At 41.8% G+C, this 24,355-nt stretch overlaps 1 protein-coding gene across 1 annotated transcript in view; it reads left to right on the top strand.

Annotated features, from left to right (window-relative positions):
* The window catches only part of LOC106611167 (cysteine-rich motor neuron 1 protein), a 185,025-nt gene that overhangs the window by 105,710 nt on the left and 54,960 nt on the right, over positions 1–24,355 (top strand). Inside the window, exon 6 of the mRNA XM_014211086.2 lies at positions 21,174–21,356. Within this exon, the coding sequence (XP_014066561.1) occupies positions 21,174–21,356 (183 nt within the window). The remainder of the gene's footprint in view (positions 1–21,173; positions 21,357–24,355) is intronic.

The following is a 24,355-nucleotide window of genomic DNA, read 5'->3' as shown; positions in this document are numbered from 1 at the left end:
AAAGATGGCTACATGACCTCAGTGCTGACATAAGACCATGGTGATTGTCAGAAACCTGTAGGCTACTATTCAAAGAAGTTGGATGATGTGGCATTGGGATGGGGTCCCTGTCTCAGAGCTATGTAGGCTACTTACATCGCTGTGTCGATGGTGGCATTGCTTGTTCTCGACCAGCATCTTACCATCAAGTGTCCAGATGCTGTTCATACTCCTTTGACAATGAATTGAGCTGCACAGGTCACAGCTGCTCATCGGCTCAAATGGTCAACTGTGTTGGAGGCTCCTAAAATCATCATTCAACGTGGCACACCATGTAATCCAGCTACTCTGATACTTCCTCCAGATACCACATTACTTGAACACAACTGTTGTGAGTTGGTTTTGGATCAGCTCTCTGATGGGTTTACTAAAAGTCTTCCGTTGGAAAACCCTGAGTTTGTGTGAGAATGGTGTCCATAGACTACAGCTCAGCGTTCAACACCATATTGCCCTCCAAGCTCATCACCAAGCTGGTGGACCCTGGGACTGAATACCTCCCCCTGTAAAATGGATCCTGGACTTCCTGATGGGCTGGCCCCAGGTGGAGAGGGTAGGCAATAACACCTCAGCTACGCTGATCCTCAACATAGTGGCCCCTCAGGGGTGTGTGTTTAATCCCCTCCTGTACTCACTGGGGTCCCTGGGACTGACTTAGCAGTGTGGTGCCGGGACAACAACCTCTCCCTCAACGTCAATAAGACCAAGGAGCTGATCGTGGATTACAGGAGAAAGACGGGAGAGCACGCCCCCATCCACATTGATGAGGCTGCAGTGGAGCAGGTCAAAAGATTCAAGTTCCTTGGCGTCCACGCCACTAAGGACTTAACATGGTCCACACACACCTGCACAGTCGTGAAGACGGCACAACACATACACACGCATACCGACACAACCCCGGACTGTGCGATTGGGTCCTGGACTTCCTGACGGGCCGCCCCCAGGTGGTGAAGGTAGGAAACAACATCTCCACTTCGCTGATCCTCAACACTGGGGCCCCACAAGGGTGTGTGCTCAGCCCCCTCCTGTACTGCCTGCTCACCCATGACTGTGTGGCCATGCACGCCTCCAACTCAATCATCAAGTTTGCAGACGACACAACAGTAGTGGGCTTGATCACCAACAACGACGAGACAGCCTATAAGGAGGAGGTGACCTCTCATTCAACGTAAAAAAAACTAAGGAAATGATCATGGACTTCAGGAAACAGCAGAGGGAGCACCCCCCTATCTACATTGACGGGACAGCAGTGGAGAAGGTGGAAAGTTCCTCGGCGTACACATAATGGACAAACTGAAATGGTTCACCCACACAGACAGTGTGGTGAAGAAGGCACAACAGCGAGGCTGAAGAAATTTGGCTTGTCACCTAAAACCCTCAAAGTTTTACAGATGCACAATTGAGAGCATCCGGTCGGGCTGTATCACCGCCTGGTACGGCAACTGCACTGTCCAAAACCGCAGGGCTCTCCAGAGGGTGGTGCGGCCTGCACAATGCATCACTGGGGGCAAACCTGCCCTTCCATGACACATACAGCACCCGATGTCACAGGAAGGCCAAAAAGATCATCAAGGACAACAACCACCCGAGCCACTGCCTGTTCATCCCGCTACTATCCAGAAGGCGAGGTCAGTACAGGTGCTTCAAAGCTGGGACCAAGAGACAGAAGCTATTTTTCAATCTCAAGGCCATCAGACTGTTAAAAAGCCATCACTAACACAGAGAGGCTGCTGCCTACATACAGACTTGAAATCATTGGCCACTCTAACAAATGGATCACTAGTCACTTTATTAATGCCACTTTAATAATGACGTTTACATATCTTGCATTACTCATCCCATATATATATACTGTATTTTATTCCACCTATTGCATATTGCCTATGCCGCTCAGTCATTGCTCATCCATATATTTCTATGTACATATTCTTATTCCATCCCTTTACTTAGATTTGTGTGTATTAGGTAGTTGTTGTGGAATTGTTAGATTACTTGTTGATATTGTTGCACTGTCAGAGCTAGAAGCACAAGCATTCCGCAACGCTCGCAATAACATCTGCTAACCTTGTGTATGTGACCAATAAATGTGATTTGATTTGACAACATAAATACACATGCACACACAAACACACACACTTTTACAGTCATCATATGCTGCTGCTACTCTGTTCTCTTATTATTATATATCCTGATGCATAATCAGTTTACCCTGCCTTCATGTAAATATCTACAGTACCAGTCGAGAGTTTGGACACACCTACACACCTTTCTTTATTTTTAATATTTTCGTCATTGAAGTAATCCATATGGAACACATGAAATAACACATATGGAATCATGTAGTAACCAAAAAAGTGTTAAACAAATTAAAATATATTTTATATTTGAGATTCTTCAAAGTAGTCACCTGCCTTGATGACAGCTTTGCACACTCTTGGTATTCTCTCAATCAGCTTAACCTCACTAGGGTAGGGGGCACTATTTTCCCCTCCAGATGAAAAGCGTGCCCAATGTAAACTGCCTGCTACTCAGGCCCAGAAGCTAGGATATGCATGTAATTGGTAGATTTGGATAGAAAACACTCTAAAGTTTCCAAAACTGTTAAAATCATGTCTGTGAGTATAACAGAACTGTTATGGCAGATTTTTTATGTTTGTAGTTTGCTATTGAATGCCATTACAGTATCCATTGACTTAGGACTCAAATTGCACTTCCTATGGCTTCCACTAGATGTCAACAGTCTTTAGAAATTGTTTGTAATCTGAAAAATTAGGGAGTAAGAGCACTTTGAATGAGTGAACCATTCGGTGTACCAGAGGTTTTTCATGCGCACGACCGAGAGCACGCCTTTCTTGTTTTCCTTTTATATTGATGAAGCTATTGTCTGGTTGAAATGTTATTGATTATTATGACTAAAAACAACCTGAGGATTGATTATAAACATCGTTTGACATGTTTCTACGAAACTTTACTGATACTTTTCGGATTTTTCGTCTGTCTGTTGTGACTGCCTTTGAGCCTGTGGATTACTGAACAAAATGTGCAAACAAAACTGAGGTTTTTGGATATAAAGAGGGACTTTATCGAACAAAACGAACATTTATTGAGTAAATGGGAGTCTTGTGAGTGCAACCATATGAAGATCATCAAAGGTAAGTGATTAAAAACAAAGTGTAATTTTATCACTATTTCTGACTTGTGTAACTCTACATGGCTGGTAACTGTTTGTAATGATTTGTCTGCTGGGCGCTGTTCTCAGATAATCGCATGCTTTCGCCGTGAAGCTTTTTTGAAATCTGACACCGTGATTGGATTAACAAGAAGTTCATCTTTAAACCGATGTATAACACTTGTATGTTTTATGAATTTTTATAATGAGTATTTCTGTTTTTGAATTTGGCGCTCTGCAATTTCACTGGATGTTGGCCAAGTGGGACGGTAGCGTCCCACACCCCCTAGAGAGGTTAACCCCTGTGCGGCCTCCGTCCCGTATGCGGGACGGACATCCAGCGAAAAATCATATCGTCATTAGCATAACAAAATTTAATAATTATTATATATTTTTTTTCAAATTATATCGTTTTATAGATACACCTCTCCTGAATCGAACCACGTTGTCCGATTTCAAAAAGGCTTTACAGCAAAAGCAAAACATTAGATTATGTTAGAGGAGTATATCGTAAAAGTAGCCACATAGCCATTTTCCGACCAACCACATGCATCACAAATAACCAAAAAACAGCTAAATGCAGCACTAACCTTTGACAATCTTCATCAGATGACACACCTAGGACATCATGTTACACAATACATGCATTCTTTTGTTCGATAAAGTTCATATTTATATATAAAAACAGCATTTTACATCGGTGCGTAACGTTGACTAACTATTTTCCCTCAAATGCATCCGATGAAACAGAGCTACAATTTACTAAATTACTATTCAAAAACATTTTTAAAATGTAATATTGTCATTCTAAGATTTATAGATGAATATCTCTTGAAAGCACCTGTAATTCCAGATTTAAAATTAACTTTACTGGGTAATCATACTTTGCGATGAAAGGGGATGCGATACTCTGAAAAATAGGCTAACGTTACAGGTCAGCGCCATCTTGGAACAATTGCATATCACATCTAGTCTTGTATACTATTGTCAATAATCCCTTACCTTTGGTTGTCTTCATCAGAAAGCACTTCAAGGAATCCCAGGTCCACAACAAATGTATTTTTGTTCGAAAAAAATACTCCTTTATGTTCCAAGAGCTTGTTCTTGTTAGCGCGTCTGAAGGCTGCTCCAAAACTTCCGTCGGCCACGGGACAGCCATTTCGAGAAAATGCATTTTTTTCCCCATTTAGGTTCGTTCAAACATGTCAAACGTTGTATAACATAAATCTTCAGGGCGTTTTTCAACAAGAGAGCCAATAAGATTCGAGGAGGACGATTGCATTGTGTTTCAAAACGTTTCGAAAGGGGAGGGTAACCAGGGGCGTCGGCGTCATAATTGTGATGGCCCTCTCCGTGTGACCACGTTCCACAGCGTCTCATTCATTCAGTTTTCACAGTAGGAGTCTCAAATCACTTTGTAAAGACTGGGGACATCTAGTGGAAGCAATAGGAAGTGCTCAATGAACCATAGCTCACGGTGTGATTAATAGGCAACGTGATGAAGTTGAGTTCGCAATTCAGAATTCCACTTCCTGTTTCGATCTGTCTCGGGGTTTTGACTGCCATATGATTTCTGTTATACTCACAGACACTATTCAAACAGTTTTAGAAACTTTAGGGTGTTTTCTATCCACAAGTATTAATTATATGCATATCCTAGCTTCTGAGTTTGAGTAGGAGGCCGTTTAAAATGGGCACAATTTCTTTTCAAAAATCGCTTTAGCGCCCCCTATCCTAGGGGAACGCCAAGAGGTTAATGAGGAATGCTTTTCCAACAGTCTTGAAGAAGTATGCTGAGCACTTGTTGGCTGCTTTTCCTTCACTCTGCATTCCAACTCATCCCAAACCATCTCAATTGGATTGAGGTCAAGTGATTGTGTAGGCCAGGTCATCTGCTGCAGCACTCCATCACTATCCTTGGTCAAGTAGCCCTTACACAGCCTGGAGGTGTGTTTTTGGGTCATTGTCCTGTTGAAAAACAAATGATAGTTCCACAAATTAACTTTTAACAAGGGACACCTGTTAATAATTGAAATGCATTCCAGGTGACTACCTCATGAAGCCAAGAGTGTGCAAAGCTGTCATCAAGGCAAAGCGTGGCTACTTTAAAGAATCTCAAATCTCAAATATAAAATATATTTTGATTTGATTAACAATTTTTTTGGTTACTACATTATTCCATATGTGTTATTTCATAGTTTTGATGTCTTCACTATTATTCTACAATGTCGAAAATAGTAAAAATAAAGAAAAACCCTCGAAGGAGTAGGTGTGTGCAAACTTTTGACTGGTATTGTACCTCAAATACCTCATTGATCTGGTACTGCTACTCCCTGTATATACAGTAACTCAATTATTTTGTATTCCTCTTGTGTTATTATTTTTCATTTCATTAAATATTTTTAAACTCTGCATCGTTGGGAAGGGCTCGTAAGCAAGCATTTTACGGTAAAGTCCACACTCGTATTCGGCGCATGTGACAAATACAATTTGATTAGATTTTTGGATTTGATTTCATGTTATGTCAGTTCGCAGATGGAGGTTAGAGTAAACAATATATATCTGGGCTAGACAGTCAAAGGAGAACCTGGTGCTGTTATTGGATTTAGTTGACTAAAGGTCAACAGTTTTGACATTTCTGGAAAGAAATATCCATACTACCTTAGGCTGGTGTACCACATAAAGTGAAGCAAAGTATTTATTTTTTATTTTTACCTTTATTTAGCAGTATTATAAATATTTAACTTTCATAAAATCGCAAGTGTAATACATCAAAATAAAGCTTAACTTCTTGTTAATCCAGCCGCCGTGTCAGATTTCAAAAAGGCTTTACGGCAAAAGCAAACAATGTGATTATCTGAGGACAGCGCCCCGCATTCAAACACATGAAAAACATATTTTAACCAGGCAGGTGCGACACGAAAGTCAGAAATAGCGATATAAAAAATGCCTTAGCACTCCAAAAGGTCCCAGTTACATCACAAATGGTCATTTTTTTCAATAATGTCCTTCTTTATATCCATAAAAACTCAGTTTAGCTGGCATGCTTCAGTCAATATTCCACCCAGTTTCCCTCCATCAAAATGCATACAAAATGAATCCCAAACATTACTAATAAGCTTTTCCAAACAAGTCAAACAACGTTTATAATCAAACATTAGGTACCCTAATACGTAAATAAACAATACAATTTAAGACGGAGAATTGTTATTGTCTTTACCGGAGAAAAATACCAATGAACGCGCTCTCTTCCACGCGCTTGGAAACACTAAAGCCAAAATGGGAGCCACCTAGAAAAACGACAATTTCTGGCTCATTTTTCCAAAAACCAGCCTGAAACTCTTTCTAAAGACTGTTGACATCTAGTGGAAGCCCTAGGAACTGCAATCTGGGAGGACTTGGCCTTATAATAAAAATGATAGCCATTCAAAATAGGGGTAGACTGATTTTTTTTGGGGGGGGGGGGTGGTTTGTCCTCGGGGTTTCGGCTGCCATATAAGTTCTGTTATACTCACAGACATAATGTTAACAGTTTCAGAAACTTATATATGCATATCCTAGCTTCTGGGCCTGAGTAACAGGCAGTTTACTTTGGGCACGCTTTTCATCCGGACGTCAAATTACTGCCCCCTACCCAAGAGAGGTTAACTAGGCAAGTCAAATTCTTATTTTCAATGACAGCCTAGGAACAGTGGGTTAAGTGCCTTGTTCAGGGGAAGAACGATAGATTTTTACCTTGTCAGCTCAGGGATTTGATCTTGCAACCTATCGGTTACTAGTCCAACGATCTAACCATTAGGCTACCTGCCACCTGTATTGGGCATGCATTCTACGTGTTATGCTAATATAGACATTGGAACACAGTGACTGACAAGGCGCAACAACTTAATATGTAAAGTATGTGGAAGAGATTAGAATAACATTTGAGCGGGCCTGGGAGCCATTGTGGTATCAGATATTTTTTATGTTTCATTCCATTGCTGTAAGCAGTAAGGACTAGCTATCTCACTCAATAAGTTCACATTACTCTAAACTCTGAGGCTGTATGTGTGATGCAGCCTTGATTTGCACGTGCTGTTGCCTGCCAGGCTGGTGTGTTATTCTGTTCATCCACAGAGCTGAGGCTTGTCTGCCTGTCTGCTGAGGGAGAGAGGGAGGCACACCTGTCGAGTGCTGCATGTTATGACATTATTTAGTCTCTGTCTCAGCAACACAGACAAAACATGAGGGTGCGGTGGCATGAAGAGATCTGGCTAGCTGGCTGGGAGAGAGGGAGGAAGGGAGGTGGTTGGTCTGGTCCAGACATAGGGGAGAGAGAGGGAGTAGGGGTTGTGGCAGGGGTGGGGAAAGCCGAAGAGAATTAGACAAGAACAGATAATGGCAGGCAGGCAGGCAGGCAGGCATTGAGATAGATATACAGGTAGACAGATTGGTAGGAGAGGAGTGCACCAGGAGTGCATGGTTCTCACAGGTTCCTGATAACTAAGAGATAGCCATTACATGGCAGGTTTTCTATAAACATGATGGTGATAATAATCCTGTAGAACATTGTCTGCTGCAAACAAACTACAGGACCCACTGTGTGTTTATCAAACCTCAATGTAACTGACTGTTGTTTTCTACCATGGGAAAGTACACACATACTGTCGAAGGGGTATATTATTATATATCTATTATACTGTACATATACTTCTATGACCACAGTTACCATAGGATTGGACTGCTATTAACCTGTTATGGCTATGGGCAGTATTTTCACGGCTGGATAAAAAACGTACCCGATTTAATCTGATTATTACTCCTGCCCAGAAACTAGAATATGCATATAATTATTAGCTTTGGATAGAAAACACTCCAAAGTTTCTAAAACTGTTTGAATGGTGTCTGTGAGTATAACAGAACTCATTTGGCAGGCCAAAACCTGAGAAGATTCTGTACAGGATGTACCCTGTCTGACCATTTCTTCCCCTTCTTGATTATCTCTATCCATTACAAAGGATCTCTGCTGTTACGTGACACTTCCTACGGCTTCCATGGGCGCTCAGAGCCCGGGAAAAAGCTGAATGGCGTAATTCAAAGCCCTGGCTGAAACACACGAGCGCTTTTGCTAAGTGGTCTATCAGAGGACAAAGGGCTTAGGCTCGTGCACTGGCCGCCCCCGTCTTTCTGTTTTTCCCTCTATTTACCGAAACGCAGATTCCCGGTCGGAATATTATCGCTTTTTTACGAGATAAATTGCATAAAAATTGATTTTAAACAGCGGTTGACATGCTTCGAAGTACGGTAATGGAATATTTAGAATTTTTTTGTCACGAAATGCGCCATGCGCACGACCCTGATTTACCATTTTGGATAGTGTCTAGAACGCACGAACAAAACGCCGCTGTTTGGATATAACGATGGATTATTTGGGACCAAACCAACATTTGTTATTGAAGTAGAAGTCCTGGGAGTGCATTCTGACGAAGAACAGGAAAGGTAATAACATTTTTCTTATAGTAAATCTGATTTTGGTGAAGGCTAAACTTGCCGGGTGTCTAAATAGCTAGCCCGTGATGGCTGGGCTATGTACTTAGAATATTGCAAAATGTGCTTTCACCAAAAAGCTATTTTAAAATCCGACATATCGAGTGCATAGAGGAGTTCTGTATCTCTAATTCTTAAAATAATTGTTATGCTTTTTGTGAACGTTTATCGTGAGTAATTTAGTAAATTGTTAGTAAATTCCCCGGAAGTTTGCGGGGGGTATGCTAGTTCTGAACGTCACATGCTAATGTAAAAAGCTGTTTTTTGATATAAATATGAACTTGATTGAACAAAACATGCATGTATTGTATAACATAATGTCGTAGGTGTGTCATCTGATGAAGATCATCAAAGGTTAGTGCTGCATTTAGCTGTCTTCTGGGTTTTTGTGACATTATATGCTAGCTTGAAAAATGGGTGTCTGATTATTTCTGGCTGGGTACTCTGCTGACATAATCTAATGTTTTGCTTTCGCTGTAAAGCCTTTTTGAAATCGGACAGTGTGGTTAGATTAACGAGAGTCTTGTCTTTAAAATGGTGTAAAATAGTCATATGTTTGAAAAATGGAAGTTTTCGGATTTTAGAGGAATTTGTATTTCGCGCCACGCCCATCATTGGATATTGGAGCAGGTGTTCCGCTACCGGAACATCTAGATGTAAGAGGTTAATACCATTTTCATTTGTAGATATCAAATGAAGGCCATTGGCATTCGAAACCTTTTCATTTGAACCTTAAAAGACCACTAAAATCAGCTTGTAATATAATATAATATAATCAATATGTCTGTCTCAGTTCTAATATGTAGCTATACTGGTCACAGTGGGCCTGGTATGAGATATACCATTAAAGCAGATTACATGGTACATTACATTATGTAAATCCTCCACTCCTCTCATATAAACTTGGCAAAAAAATAAACGTCCTCTCACTGTCAACTGCGTTTATTTTCAGCAAACTTAACATGTGTAAATATTTGTATGAACATAACAAGATTCAACAACTGAGACATAAACTGAACAAGTTCCACAGACATGTGACTAACAGAATTGGAATAATGTGTCCCTGAACAAAAGGGGGGGGGGGGGGGGTCAAAATCAAAAGTAACAGTCAGTATCTGGTGTGGCACTAGCTGCATTAAGTACTGCAGTGCATCTCCTCCTCATGGACTGCACCAGATTTGCCAGTTCTTGCTGTGAGATGTTACCCCACTCTTCCACCAAGGCACCTGCAAGTTCCCTGACATTTCTGGGGGAAATGGCCCTAGCCCTCACCCTCCGATCCAACAGGTCCCAGACGTGCTCAATGGGATTGAGATCTGGGCTCTTCGCTGGCCATGGCAGAACACTGACATTCCTGTCTTGCAGGAAATCATGCACAGAACGAGTATTATGGCTGGTGGCATTGTCATGCTGGAGGGTCTGGTCAGGATGAGTCTGCAGGAAGGGTACCACATGAGGGAGGAGGATGTCTTCCCTGTAACGCACAGCGTTGAGATTGTCTGCAATGACAACGAGCTCAGTCCGATGATGCTGTGATACACCACCCCAGACCATGACGGACCCTCCACCTCTAAATCGATCCCGCTCCAGAGTACAGGCCTCGGTGTAACGCTCATTCCTTCGACGATAAACGCAAATCCGACCATTACCCCTGGTGAGACAAAACCGCGACTCAATAGTGAAGAGCACTTTTTGCCAGTCCTCTCTGGTCCAGTGACGTTGTTGCCGGTGAGGACCTGCCTTACAACAGGCCTACAAGCCCTCAGTCCAGCCTCTCTCAGCCTATTGTGGACAGTCTGAGCACTGATGGAGGGATTGTGCAATCCTGATGTAACTCGGGCAGTTGTTGTTGCCGTCCTGTACCTGTCCCTCGGTGTGATGTTCGGATGTACTGATCCTGTGCAGGTGTTACACATGGTCTGCCACTGCGAGGACGATCAGCTGTCCGTCCTGTCTCCCTGTAGCGCTGTCTTAGGCGTCTCACAGTACGGACATTGCAATTTATTGCCCTAGCCACATCTGCAGTCCTCATGCGTCCTTGCAGCATGCCTAAGGCACGTTCACACAGATGAGCAGGGACCCTGGTCATCTTTCTTTTGGTGTTTTTCAGAGTCAGTAGAAAGGCCTCTTTAGTTTCCTAAGTTTTCATAACTGTGACCTTAATTGCCTACCGTCTGTAAGCTGTTAGTGTCTTGACGACCGTTCCACAGTTGTGTCGTGTCTTTGGCAATGCCGGATTAAGTGATATGACATGCTATTCTATAAAATCCTTTCTCTGTAATTAATATTTTACATTTTTACATTTACGTCATTTAGCAGACGCTCTTATCCAGAGCGACTTACAAATTGGTGCATTCACCTTATGATATCCAGTGGAACAACCACTTTACAATAGTACATCTATATCTTTTTTGGGGGGGGGGGGTTAGAAGGATTACTATATCCTATCCCAGGTATTCCTTAAAGAGGTGGGGTTTCAGGTGTCTACGGAAGGTGGTGATTGACTCCGCTGTCCTGGCATCGTGAGGGAGCTTGTTCCACCATTGGGGTGCCAGGGCAGGGAACAGTTTTGACTGGGCTGAGCGGGAACTGTGCTTCCGCAGAGGTAGGGGGGCCAGCAGGCCAGTGGTGGATGAACGCAGTGCCCTTGTTTGGGTGTAGGGCCTGATCAGAGCCTGAAGGTACGGAGGTGCCGTTCCCCTATTACCTGATTAAGCTAATCATGTAAATGTAATTAACTAGAAAGTCGGGGTACTACGAAAGAGTGTTTATAGAGCTGTTATCTTCCAAATAAATTCTTAACCTCTCTAGGGTCGGCGGGACGAAATCGTCCCACCTACTCAACAGCCAGTTGAATCCCGTGGCGCGTTATTCAAATACCTTAGAAATGCTATTACTTCAATTTCTCAAACATATGACTATTTTACACCATTTTAAAGACAAGACTCTCGTTAATCTAACCACACTGTCCGATTTCAAAAAGGCTTTACAACGAAAGCAAAACATTAGATTATGTCAGCAGAGTACCCAGACAGAAATAATCAGACACCCATTTTTCAAGCTAGCATATAATGTCACATAAACCCAAACCACAGCTAAATGCAGCACTAACCTTTGATGATCTTCATCAGATGACAACCCTAGGACATTATGTTATACAATACATGCATGTTTTGTTCAATGAAGTTCATATTTATATCAAAAACCAGCTTTTTACATTAGCATGTGACTTTCAGAACTAGCATACCCCCCGCAAACTTCCGGTGAATTTACTAAATTACCCACGATAAACGTTCACAAAAAACATAACAATTATTTTAAGAATTATAGATACAGCACTCCTCTATGCACTCGCTATGTCCGATTTTAAAATAGCTTTTCGGTGAAAGCACATTTTGCAATATTCTCAGTAGATAGCCCGGCATCACAGGCTAGCTATTTAGACACCCACCAAGTTTAGCACTCACCAAAATCAGATTTACTATAAGAAAAATGTTATTACCTTTGCTGTCTTCGTCAGAATGCACTCCCAGGACTTCTACTTCAATAACAAATGTTGGTTTGGTTCAAAATAATCCATAGTTATATCCAAATATCCTCTGTTTTGTTCGTGCGTTCAAGACACTATCCGAATGGTAACGCGCACGACGCATTTCGTGACAAAATATTTCTAAATATTCCATTACCGTACTTCGAAGCATGTCAACTGCTGTTTAAAATCAATTTTTATGCCATTTTTCTCGTAAAAAAACGATAATATTCCGACCGGGAAAGCGTGTTTAGGTTCAAAGACGAAAGAAAATAAAACATGGGGTCGACTCGTGCTCGCGCCTCAGCCCATTGTCCTCTGATAGAGCACTTGCCAAAAGCGCTAATGTTTTTCAGCCAGTGGCTGGAATTACATCATTTAGCTTTTTCCCGCCTTCTGAGAGCCTATGGGAGCCGTAGGAAGTGTCACGTTACAGCAAAAATCCTCAGTCTTCAATAAACAGAGTCAAGAAGCTCAAGGAATGGTCAGAGAGGCCACTTCCTGTACAGAATCTTCTCAGGTTTTTGCCTGCCATATGAGTTCTGTTATACTCACAGACACCATTCAAACAGTTTTAGAAACTTTAGGGTGTTTTCTATCCAAAGCCAATAATTATATGCATATTCTAGTTTCTGGGCAGTAGTAATAACCAGATTAAATCGGGTACGTTTTTTATCCGGCCGTGTAAATACTGCCCCCTAGCCCCAAGAGGTTAAAGACCTAGTAATATTTTACATCAATAGCAGTCAATATTAATTGTCACCTTATTTCAGTCTCATCTTAAAGTTGTAAATTCTTGGTTATCTTCACGAACCCTGGCTAACAAGTTGAATCAGTAATAGAAACTTTGGTTTAATTATTTATTTACTAAATACCTAAATAATCACACAGAATTTCATATACACAGAATGCAAATTATGTCATACAGAAAATGTCCCTGGTGGACGGAGCCGAAATGACGGCTGGTTACACAAAAGAAAGGGGGTTGTGTTTGAGTGAAAGAGCGGGAAGACTGAGGAACAAAGGGAGAAGCTAGGTCTCTATCGGGCCGAAGGCAGCTATGCTATCGTAAATACAGAATCTTATGCATTCTAAATAACCGCCCATTTTGGAAAAGGAAAATGCAATAAATATTTACTCTGAGCTGCGCTTCGGTAGGTTGGTCGTAGATGCTGGCCGTGTTGCCCAACAGAGATCTTCCTTGTCCCTTTAAGAGTGTCTCTGGTGGTAAACAGGTTACTTAGCAGTATCGTGTTGTTTGTTAGAAGAGATCCTTTGTCCGTCCTTTCCTAGCCCACGTTTACAGCGGCCGCTGCTAACTCAATGGCTAGGAGGTAGGTCACGAGAATTTTCAATCCCAATGATGATAACTAAACAATAATTTAAGCTTTGACCAATTCCCGAGGTTTGTAAGATCTTGGGTTTAATAATAATGAGGCAAAGACTCAAATTCTGCAAAAGGTTCGTTGTTCTTTATTCACGAGAGCTCTGAAGTAAAAAATGCATACACAGTCATTTTATAACTCCCACCCCCACCTACATACACCCACACACACACAAACACGCGCACACACGCACACACGCGCACACACACACACACACAGTTTATCACTTTTCTACCAGCTTGGCAGTTTCTAACTGTTTCTCTCCTCCCTAGATTAGAGGGACCTTGGAAAGGCCCTCTTTCCTGTTGTCAGTTTTCAGAGTTACAACCAGGTCATGTGTAGTTCAATTGTCCTTTGTTTTCTCAACCATACATTTCTCACCCTTAACTTGTCTCCCACACACATGATTGGATTATAGTCTTATAATTCTAATACATTTCACACCGTTAAATACGTTCCAGGGAGGAATTCTTTAGTCATTACTTGAAACATATAAACTCCTTTATCAAGGTATCACTTCTGTAGTGAATAAGAGTTCAAAGTTCATACCATTCGCAACCAAAGCTCACTCTGAGGTTGGCTTAGTTCTGAAGTTGACATGTTAGTCCTTTTAACGTGGAACCGTTGTCCTCACGGCCTCGGAACAGCTTATTATCTGAATCCTTCTGACATCGGACCGTCGCCCTAACGTACCCGGAACAGCTTATTATCTGAATCCTTCTGACATCGGACTGTCGCCCTAATGTACCCAGGACAGCAAGTTATTCGCCCTTTTAACACAGAGGCTGCAGGCCTTGCGTACTCGGAACTGCTTATTATCTGAATCCTTCTGACATCGGACCGTCGCCCTAATGTACCTGTAACAGGAAGTTACATTTTCGTAAAAGGCTTTATATAGTGGTAGGAGAGAGGGTAGGTTTCATAGTTTATAACCAATGTATCTTCACATGGGCGGGGCCACTGAGTTGGGCATAGTTCACTCATGAAAACCCAATTCTCTAATTTGGAAGCTAAAATTACATTTAATCTTTTCACAAATAGTTTCATATTTAAACATTTAAATTGCACAACAATTCCATGTGAATCTGATAACTATAATGTGTAGACTTTCCAGGATACCATTTATGTCATCCTATCATTAATAAGAATGTCTCAGATGACTGACATCATATTCATTAAGTACCAACACATATTCTCAACTGGTTGGATTACCGAAATATGGTTCCTTTCCCCCCACCTTTTGATGTTCCCAGACTCTATATGTTTAACAAAGACTTCAAGAGTCCTTCAGTAGAGTCAAGAGAGGAAAGGGAAGGGAGAAAGGTATTTATGGGTGGGTCATAAACCTACCCACAGGCCAACGTCATGATAGGTGCATGTTCATTAATTGTTTATGGTTCATTGAACAAGCATGGTCAACGGTGTTTAAACCCTTTACAATGAAGATCTGGGAAGTTATTTGGATTTTTATGAATTATCTTTGAAAGACAGGGTCTTGAAAAAGGGACATTTGATTTTTTGCTGAGTTTGTGTGTGTTAGGACTAGTAGATCCCTCCTTATTTTCTCTCCTCACACACTCTCATGCTGTCCTTCACACCTATATAATTTAACTCCAAACTCATAGCATACAGAAAGCCTTTATTCAATGAGCCAATTTTGTTTCGACTGCAGTTGAATCAAAATTGTTTCACTGAATACAGGTTATCTGTATGCTATGAGAAAAGAACTGCAGTTGAAACAAAATTGGTTCACTGAATACAGGCTTTCTGTATGCTATGAATTTGGAGTTAAATTATATAGGTGTGAAGTTTGTAGTTGTTCATGCATGCATGCTTGCTGTGGCACAGCACTGTAGGCCTTATCCTTAGCCTTAGCTTGTGAGTTAGCAGTCAAAGACGCTCTCACGGTGTACGAGTAAGAGTTGGTTTACTAAGTGGTTCGAACGATGCTCTTTTCTTAACAGCATGAGGAAATGTGTAGCCTAAGTATTTCTTTGAACTCTGACTGACTTTATCGCCTATTAGACTGAGTGACTGATGGATATGAAGATATAGAACAGTAATCCAGATGACAAAGCATAGCGAAGCGCTGCATGTGTGTGTGTGTGTGTGTGTGTGTGTGTGTGTGTGTGTGTGTGTGTGTGTGTGTGTGTGTGTGTGTGTGTGTGTGTGTGTGTGTGTTGTGTGTGTTGGATTACTCTTCATTGTCCTGAGGGCATGCGGAGGTGAAAGTGAGGCTGTGGAACGGAGCGGCGTGTTGTTTGATTATTGTCGCCATGGCAACGCGTGCCTGTCAATATTTTGATTGACAGCCAGGTGTTGCTTTTGGAAGTGTGATTTGTAGACATAATGGGAATGCTAAGTGAGACAATGTCTGCAGCACACACCACTACAAGAGGAAACAGAGTTCAGGGTAAAGAAAGTGAATGAAGGCGTAAATGTGTACTATGTGACATGGAACATGGACATGGACATGGAACACTGAGTGTAGAAAACATTAGGAACACCTTCCTAATAATAATTTGCACCCACCTTTGCCCTCAGAACAGCCTCAATTTGTCGGGGCATGGACTCTACAAGGTGTCGAAAGCGTTCCACAGGGATCTTGGCCCATATTGAGTCCAATGCTTCCTGCAGCCCTTTGGGTAGTGGACCATTGTTGATACACACAGAAAACTGTGGAGCGTGAAAAATCCAACAGCGTTGCAGTTTTTGACACCGGTGGGCTTTGCACCAAATACCATACCCCGTTCAAAAGCACTTAAGTATTTTGTCTTGCCCATTCACCCTCTAAATGGCACACATACACAATCCATGTCTCAATTGTTCAAGGCTTAAAAATCCTTCTTTAACCCCGTCTCCTCCTCTTCATCTACACTGATTGAAGTTGATTTAACAATTGACATCAATAAGGGATCATAGCTTTCACCTGGATCCACCTAGTCAGTTTATGTCATGGAAAGAGCAGGTATTCAAAATGTGTTGTACACTCAGTGCACATTCAATTGTGTCCTTGATACACAGTTCAGATATTTCACAATCTGAAGAGTTTGCTTATTTCTTTGCATGAAAGGCATAACATCATAATAAGTTCTGATTTGTTTTGGCAATACCTTTACAACTATATTCACAGAATGCAAATCACAACAGGTACAGTAGCTATTACAATTTATTTTTTTAAATGTTGTTCCCTCCAAAGCGTTTCACAGCCAATGGTGAATCTGTATCCAGGTTGTTGGTGAGTTATCAAATATTTACAGGATTCCTCTATCACGCAGTGCCACAACATGCACATCTGTTGTTTTTGATTAATTGATGTCCTTATGCTCTTTGGCTTTCTGGCTTGGCAGGCACAACATTCTTTATCTACTGCCAAAAGCTGGAACTCTACTACTGCTCTATCAGAAGTAGATTATGGAGGTGCTTAGAAAGGTGTTTTTCTCTATTGAATCAAGACACACAGATACATCCATTGAAAAACACATGTGCACACATGCACGCACGCACACACACACACACACACATCAAAACACACACACATATTGAAACACACATGTTGCCAAGCCATGTTGGATCCCTGCCTTTGCTTTATAGGCTTCTTTATAGGATTATATCTGAGACAGTGGTCTCATCCATCACCATGGTGAAACTAAATAGTCCTCCAGGTAATGAGATCTAAAGCCTTCTTAAAAGTTACCAATAAGAGTGTCTTTCTCTCTACATGAGAGCAGGACTTTCATTGAGCATGCCCAAGGGGAACACATTGGCAATAAGAGTGTTTTTAAGCATGAGAAACACTTTAGCCATTGACGAAAGCATCGATGTTTCATAGCCCTGGCTGTCTGTAATATGCTGCCTGCCAAACTGTAATATCATAAGTTGTTTTCTGGGTGAGTTTTGAATGATCCAAGCTTCAAAGGTCTGATCCCGATCCTGCATTAGTGTTTACTATTTGAAAGGTTGGTTAAGGCTTGGTTATATGGAGGTGTATTGTGGACCAACAGAACTATAGCAGCAATACTATTAACGAGGTGAAGTTATCTGGAATGGATAATGTAGTTGTACTGTACATAGCATATTTTTATGGCTGTAGCTTGCTGGATCTAGATATATGCTTAAGATATTCAACCATGTCTTTCTGATTAAAAACCAACAAATCTCTGTCAAGTGTTCCCTGTCAGGGCTCTGTACCCTTCCAGCATGAGACAAAAACACGCATGCACACACACTAGAGCCACTAGAAGCGATGACATCGATTTCCATCAGGCCAGGTGGGCGACGTGTGTAATGAAATATGAAAATGCTTTTGGATGCAGTCATCCCCTTAAGAATTATTTTCTGTGAAGGCTCATAAAAAGGAAATCACCTGGAGACAGACACCTTGAATGGCATTTTAGGATTGATATTGCCAAATGGTGGTTCAGTTCAACCACAAATCTAAAAGCCCAAATGGCTACAAAATCTGGTAACCCATTCCATGTCGGAAGACTTTTCTCACCAAACAATGAAGAAACATACTGGTATTATGACTATCCTAGTCATAGATTGCAGTACAAATGCCAGATGATATGTCTATTGAGAGAGGAAGGTCACAAAACAATCAGCAACAATCAAAATTCACATTTTGCTAAATTATTGTCTGCAATTCTCATCCTGCTTATCTGTGGAGAGAAAGGGATAAGATCTACAGAGATTGAGAGTATGACTTCAGCTTGGTTTCTGCCCAAGCAAACTGCTTACACAATCAGTCAGTCTCCAAGACTCATTCATTGTCATGGAATGTGGAATGTGGAGAAAATCCAGGTGGATAATAACCATGTGGAGAATATCCAGGTGGAGAATAACCATGTGCTTCAAATGCATCATGATGTACAGGTAACAGCCAAAATAATGGAAACACCAACATAGTGTCTTATAGGGCATTGGGCCACCACGAACCGCCAGAACAGCTTTAATGCACCTTGGCATAGGTTCTACAAGTGTCTGGAACTCTATTGGAGGGATGCGACACCATTCCTCCATAGGAAATTCCATAATTTGGTGTTTTGTTGATGGTGGTGGAAAACGCTGTCTCAGGCGCCACTCCAGAATCTCCCATAAGGGTTCAATTGGGTTGAGACTGGTGATTGAGACGTACTGAAGTAGCCAAAGTAATGGGCAACTGGGCCTGCTCAGCATTTTTATACATGACCCCTAAGCATTATGGGATGTTAATTCCACAACTGTGTGGAAGCACCTGCTTTCTACAGTATATACTGTGTATCCTTAATTTACTCAAGTTTTTCCTTTATTTTGGCAGTTACCCGTATACTGAGAAGCAATAGTCCCAGAGGACCCCCTCTGGCCCTGTCCAATCACAAGCCTATAGTATGGATGTGTTGTTTCCCATGCGTCAGAACCCCCCCCCCAAAAAAAAAACATATACAACATCAGTCTGTCCTGCATCATTGGTACCCCCTAACCACAGTACAGTGTTTTGCTGTAGTAGCCATTAGTGTTGCTGGCCTGTGGTTTTCATGTGCCAGTGGGTAACTGTTTCATTTATAAAGGCAATAATACCCAAGACGGAGGCACTCAGTGAACATCTGGGAAGGAAGTGTGCGATGCCAGAATTACCATCTGCCATGTTCCTCCTAATTAAGTAGGACTGCCCCACAACTCTCTTACCACTCTCCCAGGCAGCTCTGATCCACTGCAGCCTGCAGCTCTGGAGACCCCAGCTTTGGAGACCCCAGCTTTTCTTCCAAGTACTTGGACCAGTTCTTGATTGAGTTTCTGACTCAATGGAACCAATGGTATTGTTCCCAAAAGTGCAAACTCCACCCATCTCCATTATCTGCACTCCAGGCAGGCCCAATCACATGCTCAATGTATTTGAAAGAAAACACAAATAGTATTTGTGTTTGTATGAATCACAAAGAGGACCTTGAAACACTGCTCCCGAAACATATGCATTGTATAGTCATGTCCTTGTATGACACCTACACACTGATGCCATCATAATAGACAGTAAATAGGGCCGGGACGATACCAGTATCGTAATACTTGTTAGTATCATGGCAAGCAAACAAAACACAAAGTGGATTTAAATTCTTTAGGAAAACAGCCCTAATGTTGGAAGCAAATCATTATGTTGTCATCCAGAGACACATGTATTTGTTTTCCAAGCTATAGCACACAATATTTTACATACTGCAGGTTTTTAAAGGACCAAAGATTTCGGACTGCTTTGTGTTTCCATTTTTGCCGTGAAACAAATATTGATACCCCCTCCCACGCACACACACCTTCTAATGCTTTACACACACCATAGCAGTCTATACGAAGAGGGAGGCACGCACACATACACAGAACAGCATTTAAGAACATATGAACAGAAGTGGGCCTGATTAGAAAATTGTTAAGTGAATTCACAGCCCTCACTGGTGTGACAACCATGCGTGCAGTATCGCCCCATCACGTTGTTATTCATTGAACCAATTGACAAAACGATTAGCAGAAAATGAAAGACCCCACATTCCATATTGGCAGGCCCTGTAATTGTAAACATGTAGAAACCAATTTTCCTGTGCCATTGATTCCTGGGAATGAACTGTTCTCTGATACAGCTGCACTAGATTAAATGCTTGTGCGTTTTTAAATCTTTTTTTGAACCAGACATTTTTTTAATGGTTTTTAATAGCTGAAGAGGACAGACAGATTACCAGTTGCTCTTGGAGTGAACAGACTCCTCAAGAGAAGGATAAGAGTTAAGACCCCACTAGGCACAGATGTCAATTCAACGTCTATTCCACGTTGGTTCAAGGTAATTGAAATGACTTGGAAACAACCTTGATTCAACCAGTTTGTGCCAGTGTGTGCCCAGTGGGACAGTTGTGTTGTGTTGGAGATCAAATGGGTTGAACGTTATTAATTGTTAATAACTATTTGTGTGTGTGTGAATGTGTGTCTTGCATCAAATGTCTTCCTATAGTGGTGCAGTGTTTCCATCCATCTGTAGGTACTATAGTTTACAGTCTGTCTCTCTCATACGTTGATTTCTGTGAGTTGTACTCACTGACGCACACTCACCACTGTAGGCCTTATATCAAGAAAGGTGAATTTTTTCACCTTGTGTTGCCATGGAGACCAGGAGAGACCAATTTCATAGCCTTCTGAAACTCTGCTGTGTCTTTACAACAAACACCGCGCTAGCTGTCTGATGGGAATTTTGGACCACTTTTGTCATCGTTATAATCTGTTTTTCTCTTTTGTTCCTACTTAAAAAAATGTTGTTATTTGCTGTTGCTTGGTCGGTGGGCGTAATAAATAACCCTGAAAGAAAGGGAGTTTTTCCCAGACAATGGGCCTCTGCTTGCTCTTTGGGATCAGGGCAGGTTATTGTAAAAGCACTTAGTGACAACTGTAGATGTAAAATAGGGGCATTATTATTACATTGATTGATTGATTGATTGATTGATTGATTGATTGATTGATTGATTGATTGATTGATGAATTTCTCTCATCATAAATCCTTTCACCTCTCTAGAGACGAAGCCAGCTTGCAGCTTCAACGGGTCAGAGTACCATGACGGAGACATGTTCCGAATGGACGCCTGCCGCTTCTGCCGCTGTCAGGGAGGGGTGTCGGTGTGCTTCACCGCCCAGTGTGGCATCCTGTACTGTGAACGCTACTACATCCCTGAAGGAGAGTGCTGTCCTGTCTGTGAAGGTATGACATCATCACCAAATGACATCGCCACTGACTCCTCCCTCTCTGTATGACATGACACAGACTCTGTATTCACAAAGAGTCGTCTCAGAGTTGGAGTGCTGATAAAGGATCGGATTTGCCTTTCAGATCATAATGAATACGATTATATGGACATGTGGTACCTGATCCTAGATCAGCACTTTTACACTGAGACGATTTTTTAATACAGGCCCATATCACCATAAATGAGAAATCCCATAATAGTCACTGTTTAGGAACAGAATCAAATGAACCATGTTCCTTTAAGGGGAATCACCAAACCAAACCTCGTCCTTACACGACTCACTATTGTATGTATTCAGATCATGATCAAGCCTATGAGCAATGTTACATCGGTGTCTAAAGTTCCCTCAAGGTCAGAGATGTGGCAACAGAAATGACAGTCTGCTGAGACCAATGCATTTCATACCATTTCATTCAAATGAGTGCCTGTGGTAAGGAGCAGATTTGCTCTGCCTGAGTGCAAAGCATTAATAAACATCAGGAGAGAGATGAGCTGAGGCAAATGCCTAACGCCTACACCACCGTGACAATACCCAGCTATAGGCAATTAAAGCCTGAATGGTAAGATTACTTAAACAGTCACTGAGTCAGTCGTTCTCCTTTCTGTTTCTCACTCAACCTATCTTTGACTGACTGTCTTTGGCTCAGACACACACACACACACACACACACACACACACACACACACACACACACACACACACACACACACACACACACACACACACACACACACACACACATACACACACAGAGGGCTTTATTTTATCAGACCTAACGCAATGGTAAATCTAAGCCCTGCCGGTAGAGCTATAGGTCCAGGGTGTGTCCGAAATATTTTTGCTATTTTCACAGCTGTTATTATGAGCGCAATAGCTGGCAGTCGTGTGAAAGGCCTGGATCTTGATGAATAAACAAGTTGTAGGTGTGACGAGGGCGTACACACACTGGCCATTCCAGTCTTTCCATGGCTTAATACTGCATGCATTTGTCTCATATTCTCTAGGTTATTGACGGTCTTTGCGTTGTCATCAGCTCCAATTCGGCTGGGGGGCATGGAATATTCTCGTCCAAGTCCATTGTGGATTGATACTGTAGCCTATGCTATTTAATAAACTGTAGTAACAGTAAAAAAACATGCAGTGTTTGTTCAATGTTTGGAGTGTTGACAGTCAACATTATTGTACTTGGCTTCAATGAGTATAGGCCTTTACGCATCACACTTCTCCTCAAATAAAAAATACTAGGCTCCCGTAAATTGTATTGTATGTTTGAGGCATATTTTCAACAAGAAGAATATAGCCTAGGCCTACCGTTGATATGATGTTATAGGACTGAACATTTTGAATGGAGGAGCGCGTCTTTGGTAACCGGACATGAGGCGCTCTTTGGAAATGGGGATGAATACAAGCCGAATGGAGTATGCACTGCAGGTAGGCCTATGTGAATAGTGAATAATGCAAAAGCATGTCGGCAAAACCCTCATGAGTAGACCATTTAGAAACCTTTTATGGATAGGTTCCTTGGCTAATGCATGGACAAGATCAGAAAGACACCAGATGCATTGCCGTTGAACCAGCTTTTGTTATAGTAGGGTAAGGCCTCACCAGCCAAACCCTTTATCGATAGTCTTGATAACTTGGAAAATGTATTGGACATGAAAAAAACCCCGCCTTAATTGCTTAATTGGTTTTTAATCATTTGTTTTTTTATGTTTCTAAATACGAGGTTTACGGGCACAAAAATAACATCTCTCTTGTTCCCTGTCCATATGGTCCCTGTGCTTCAAGGCTGGATAGGCTGTGCTTCCGCTGTCAAAATCCATGTCATAACCAAACGCATTACTGCTAAGACCAGCTTTCGGTTGGACTTAAGTATCCCCAACTAGCGCATACTGAAATTGGTACTTTTTAAGGACACTCAGATATTGCCACCCCTCCCACTTCAGTGCAAGCGAGCTCATTTAACACAAGTAAATTACTAATCCTGGTGCTTTTAAGAGCACCACATACAGTGCATTCGGAAAGGATTCAGACCCTTTGACGTTTTCCAAATTTTATTACGTTACAACCTTATTCTAAAATAGATTATTTTCTCATCTACACACAGTACCCCATAATGACAAAGCAAAAACAGGTTTTTAGAAAATGTTGCTAATTTATATCACATTTACATTAGTATTCAGACCCTTTACTCTGTACTTTGTTGAAGCACCTTTGGCAGCGATTAGCAACTCAAGTCTTCTTGGGTATGATATGGGAGTTTCTCCCATTCTTCTCTGCAGATCCTCTCAAGCTCTGTCAGGTTGGATGGGGAGCATCGCTGCACAGCTATTTTCAGGTCTCTCCAGAAATGTTTGATCGGGTTCAAGTCCGGGCTCTGGCTGGGCCACTCAAAGACATTCAGAGACTTGTCCCGAAGCCATTCCTGCGTTGTCTTGATTGCTTAGGGTCGTTGTGCTGTTGGAAGACAAACCTTCACCATAGTCTGAGGTCCTGAGTGTTCTGGAGCAGGTTTTCATCATGGATCTCACTGTACTTTGCGCTGTTCATCTTTCCCTTGATCCTGACTAGTCTCCCAGTCCCTGCCACTGAAAAACATCCCCACAGCATGATGCTGCCACCACCATGCTTCACCATAGGGATGGTGCCAGGTATCCTCAAGACGTGACGCTTGGCATTCAGGCCAACGAGTTCAGTCTTGGTTTCATCAGACCAGAGAATCTTGTTTCTCATGGTCAGAGTCCTTTTAGGTGCCTTTTGGCAAACTCCAAGCGGGCTGTTAGGTTTCCTCCAGACGTGACGCTTGGAAGAGTTCAATCTTGGTTTCATCAGACTAGAGAATCTTGTTTCTCATTATCTTAGAGTCTTTAGGTGCCTTTTGGCAAACTCCAAGCGGGCTATCATGTGCCTTTTACTGAGGAGTGGCTTTCGTCTGGCCACTCTACCGAAAAG

The sequence above is a fragment of the Salmo salar genome, chromosome ssa09 (assembly GCF_905237065.1).
Source record: "Salmo salar chromosome ssa09, Ssal_v3.1, whole genome shotgun sequence".
In the NCBI taxonomy this organism is placed as follows: domain Eukaryota; kingdom Metazoa; phylum Chordata; class Actinopteri; order Salmoniformes; family Salmonidae; genus Salmo; species Salmo salar.
Note: the sequence above shows the minus strand (reverse complement) of the source record. Positions and strands in the feature narration are given on the sequence as shown.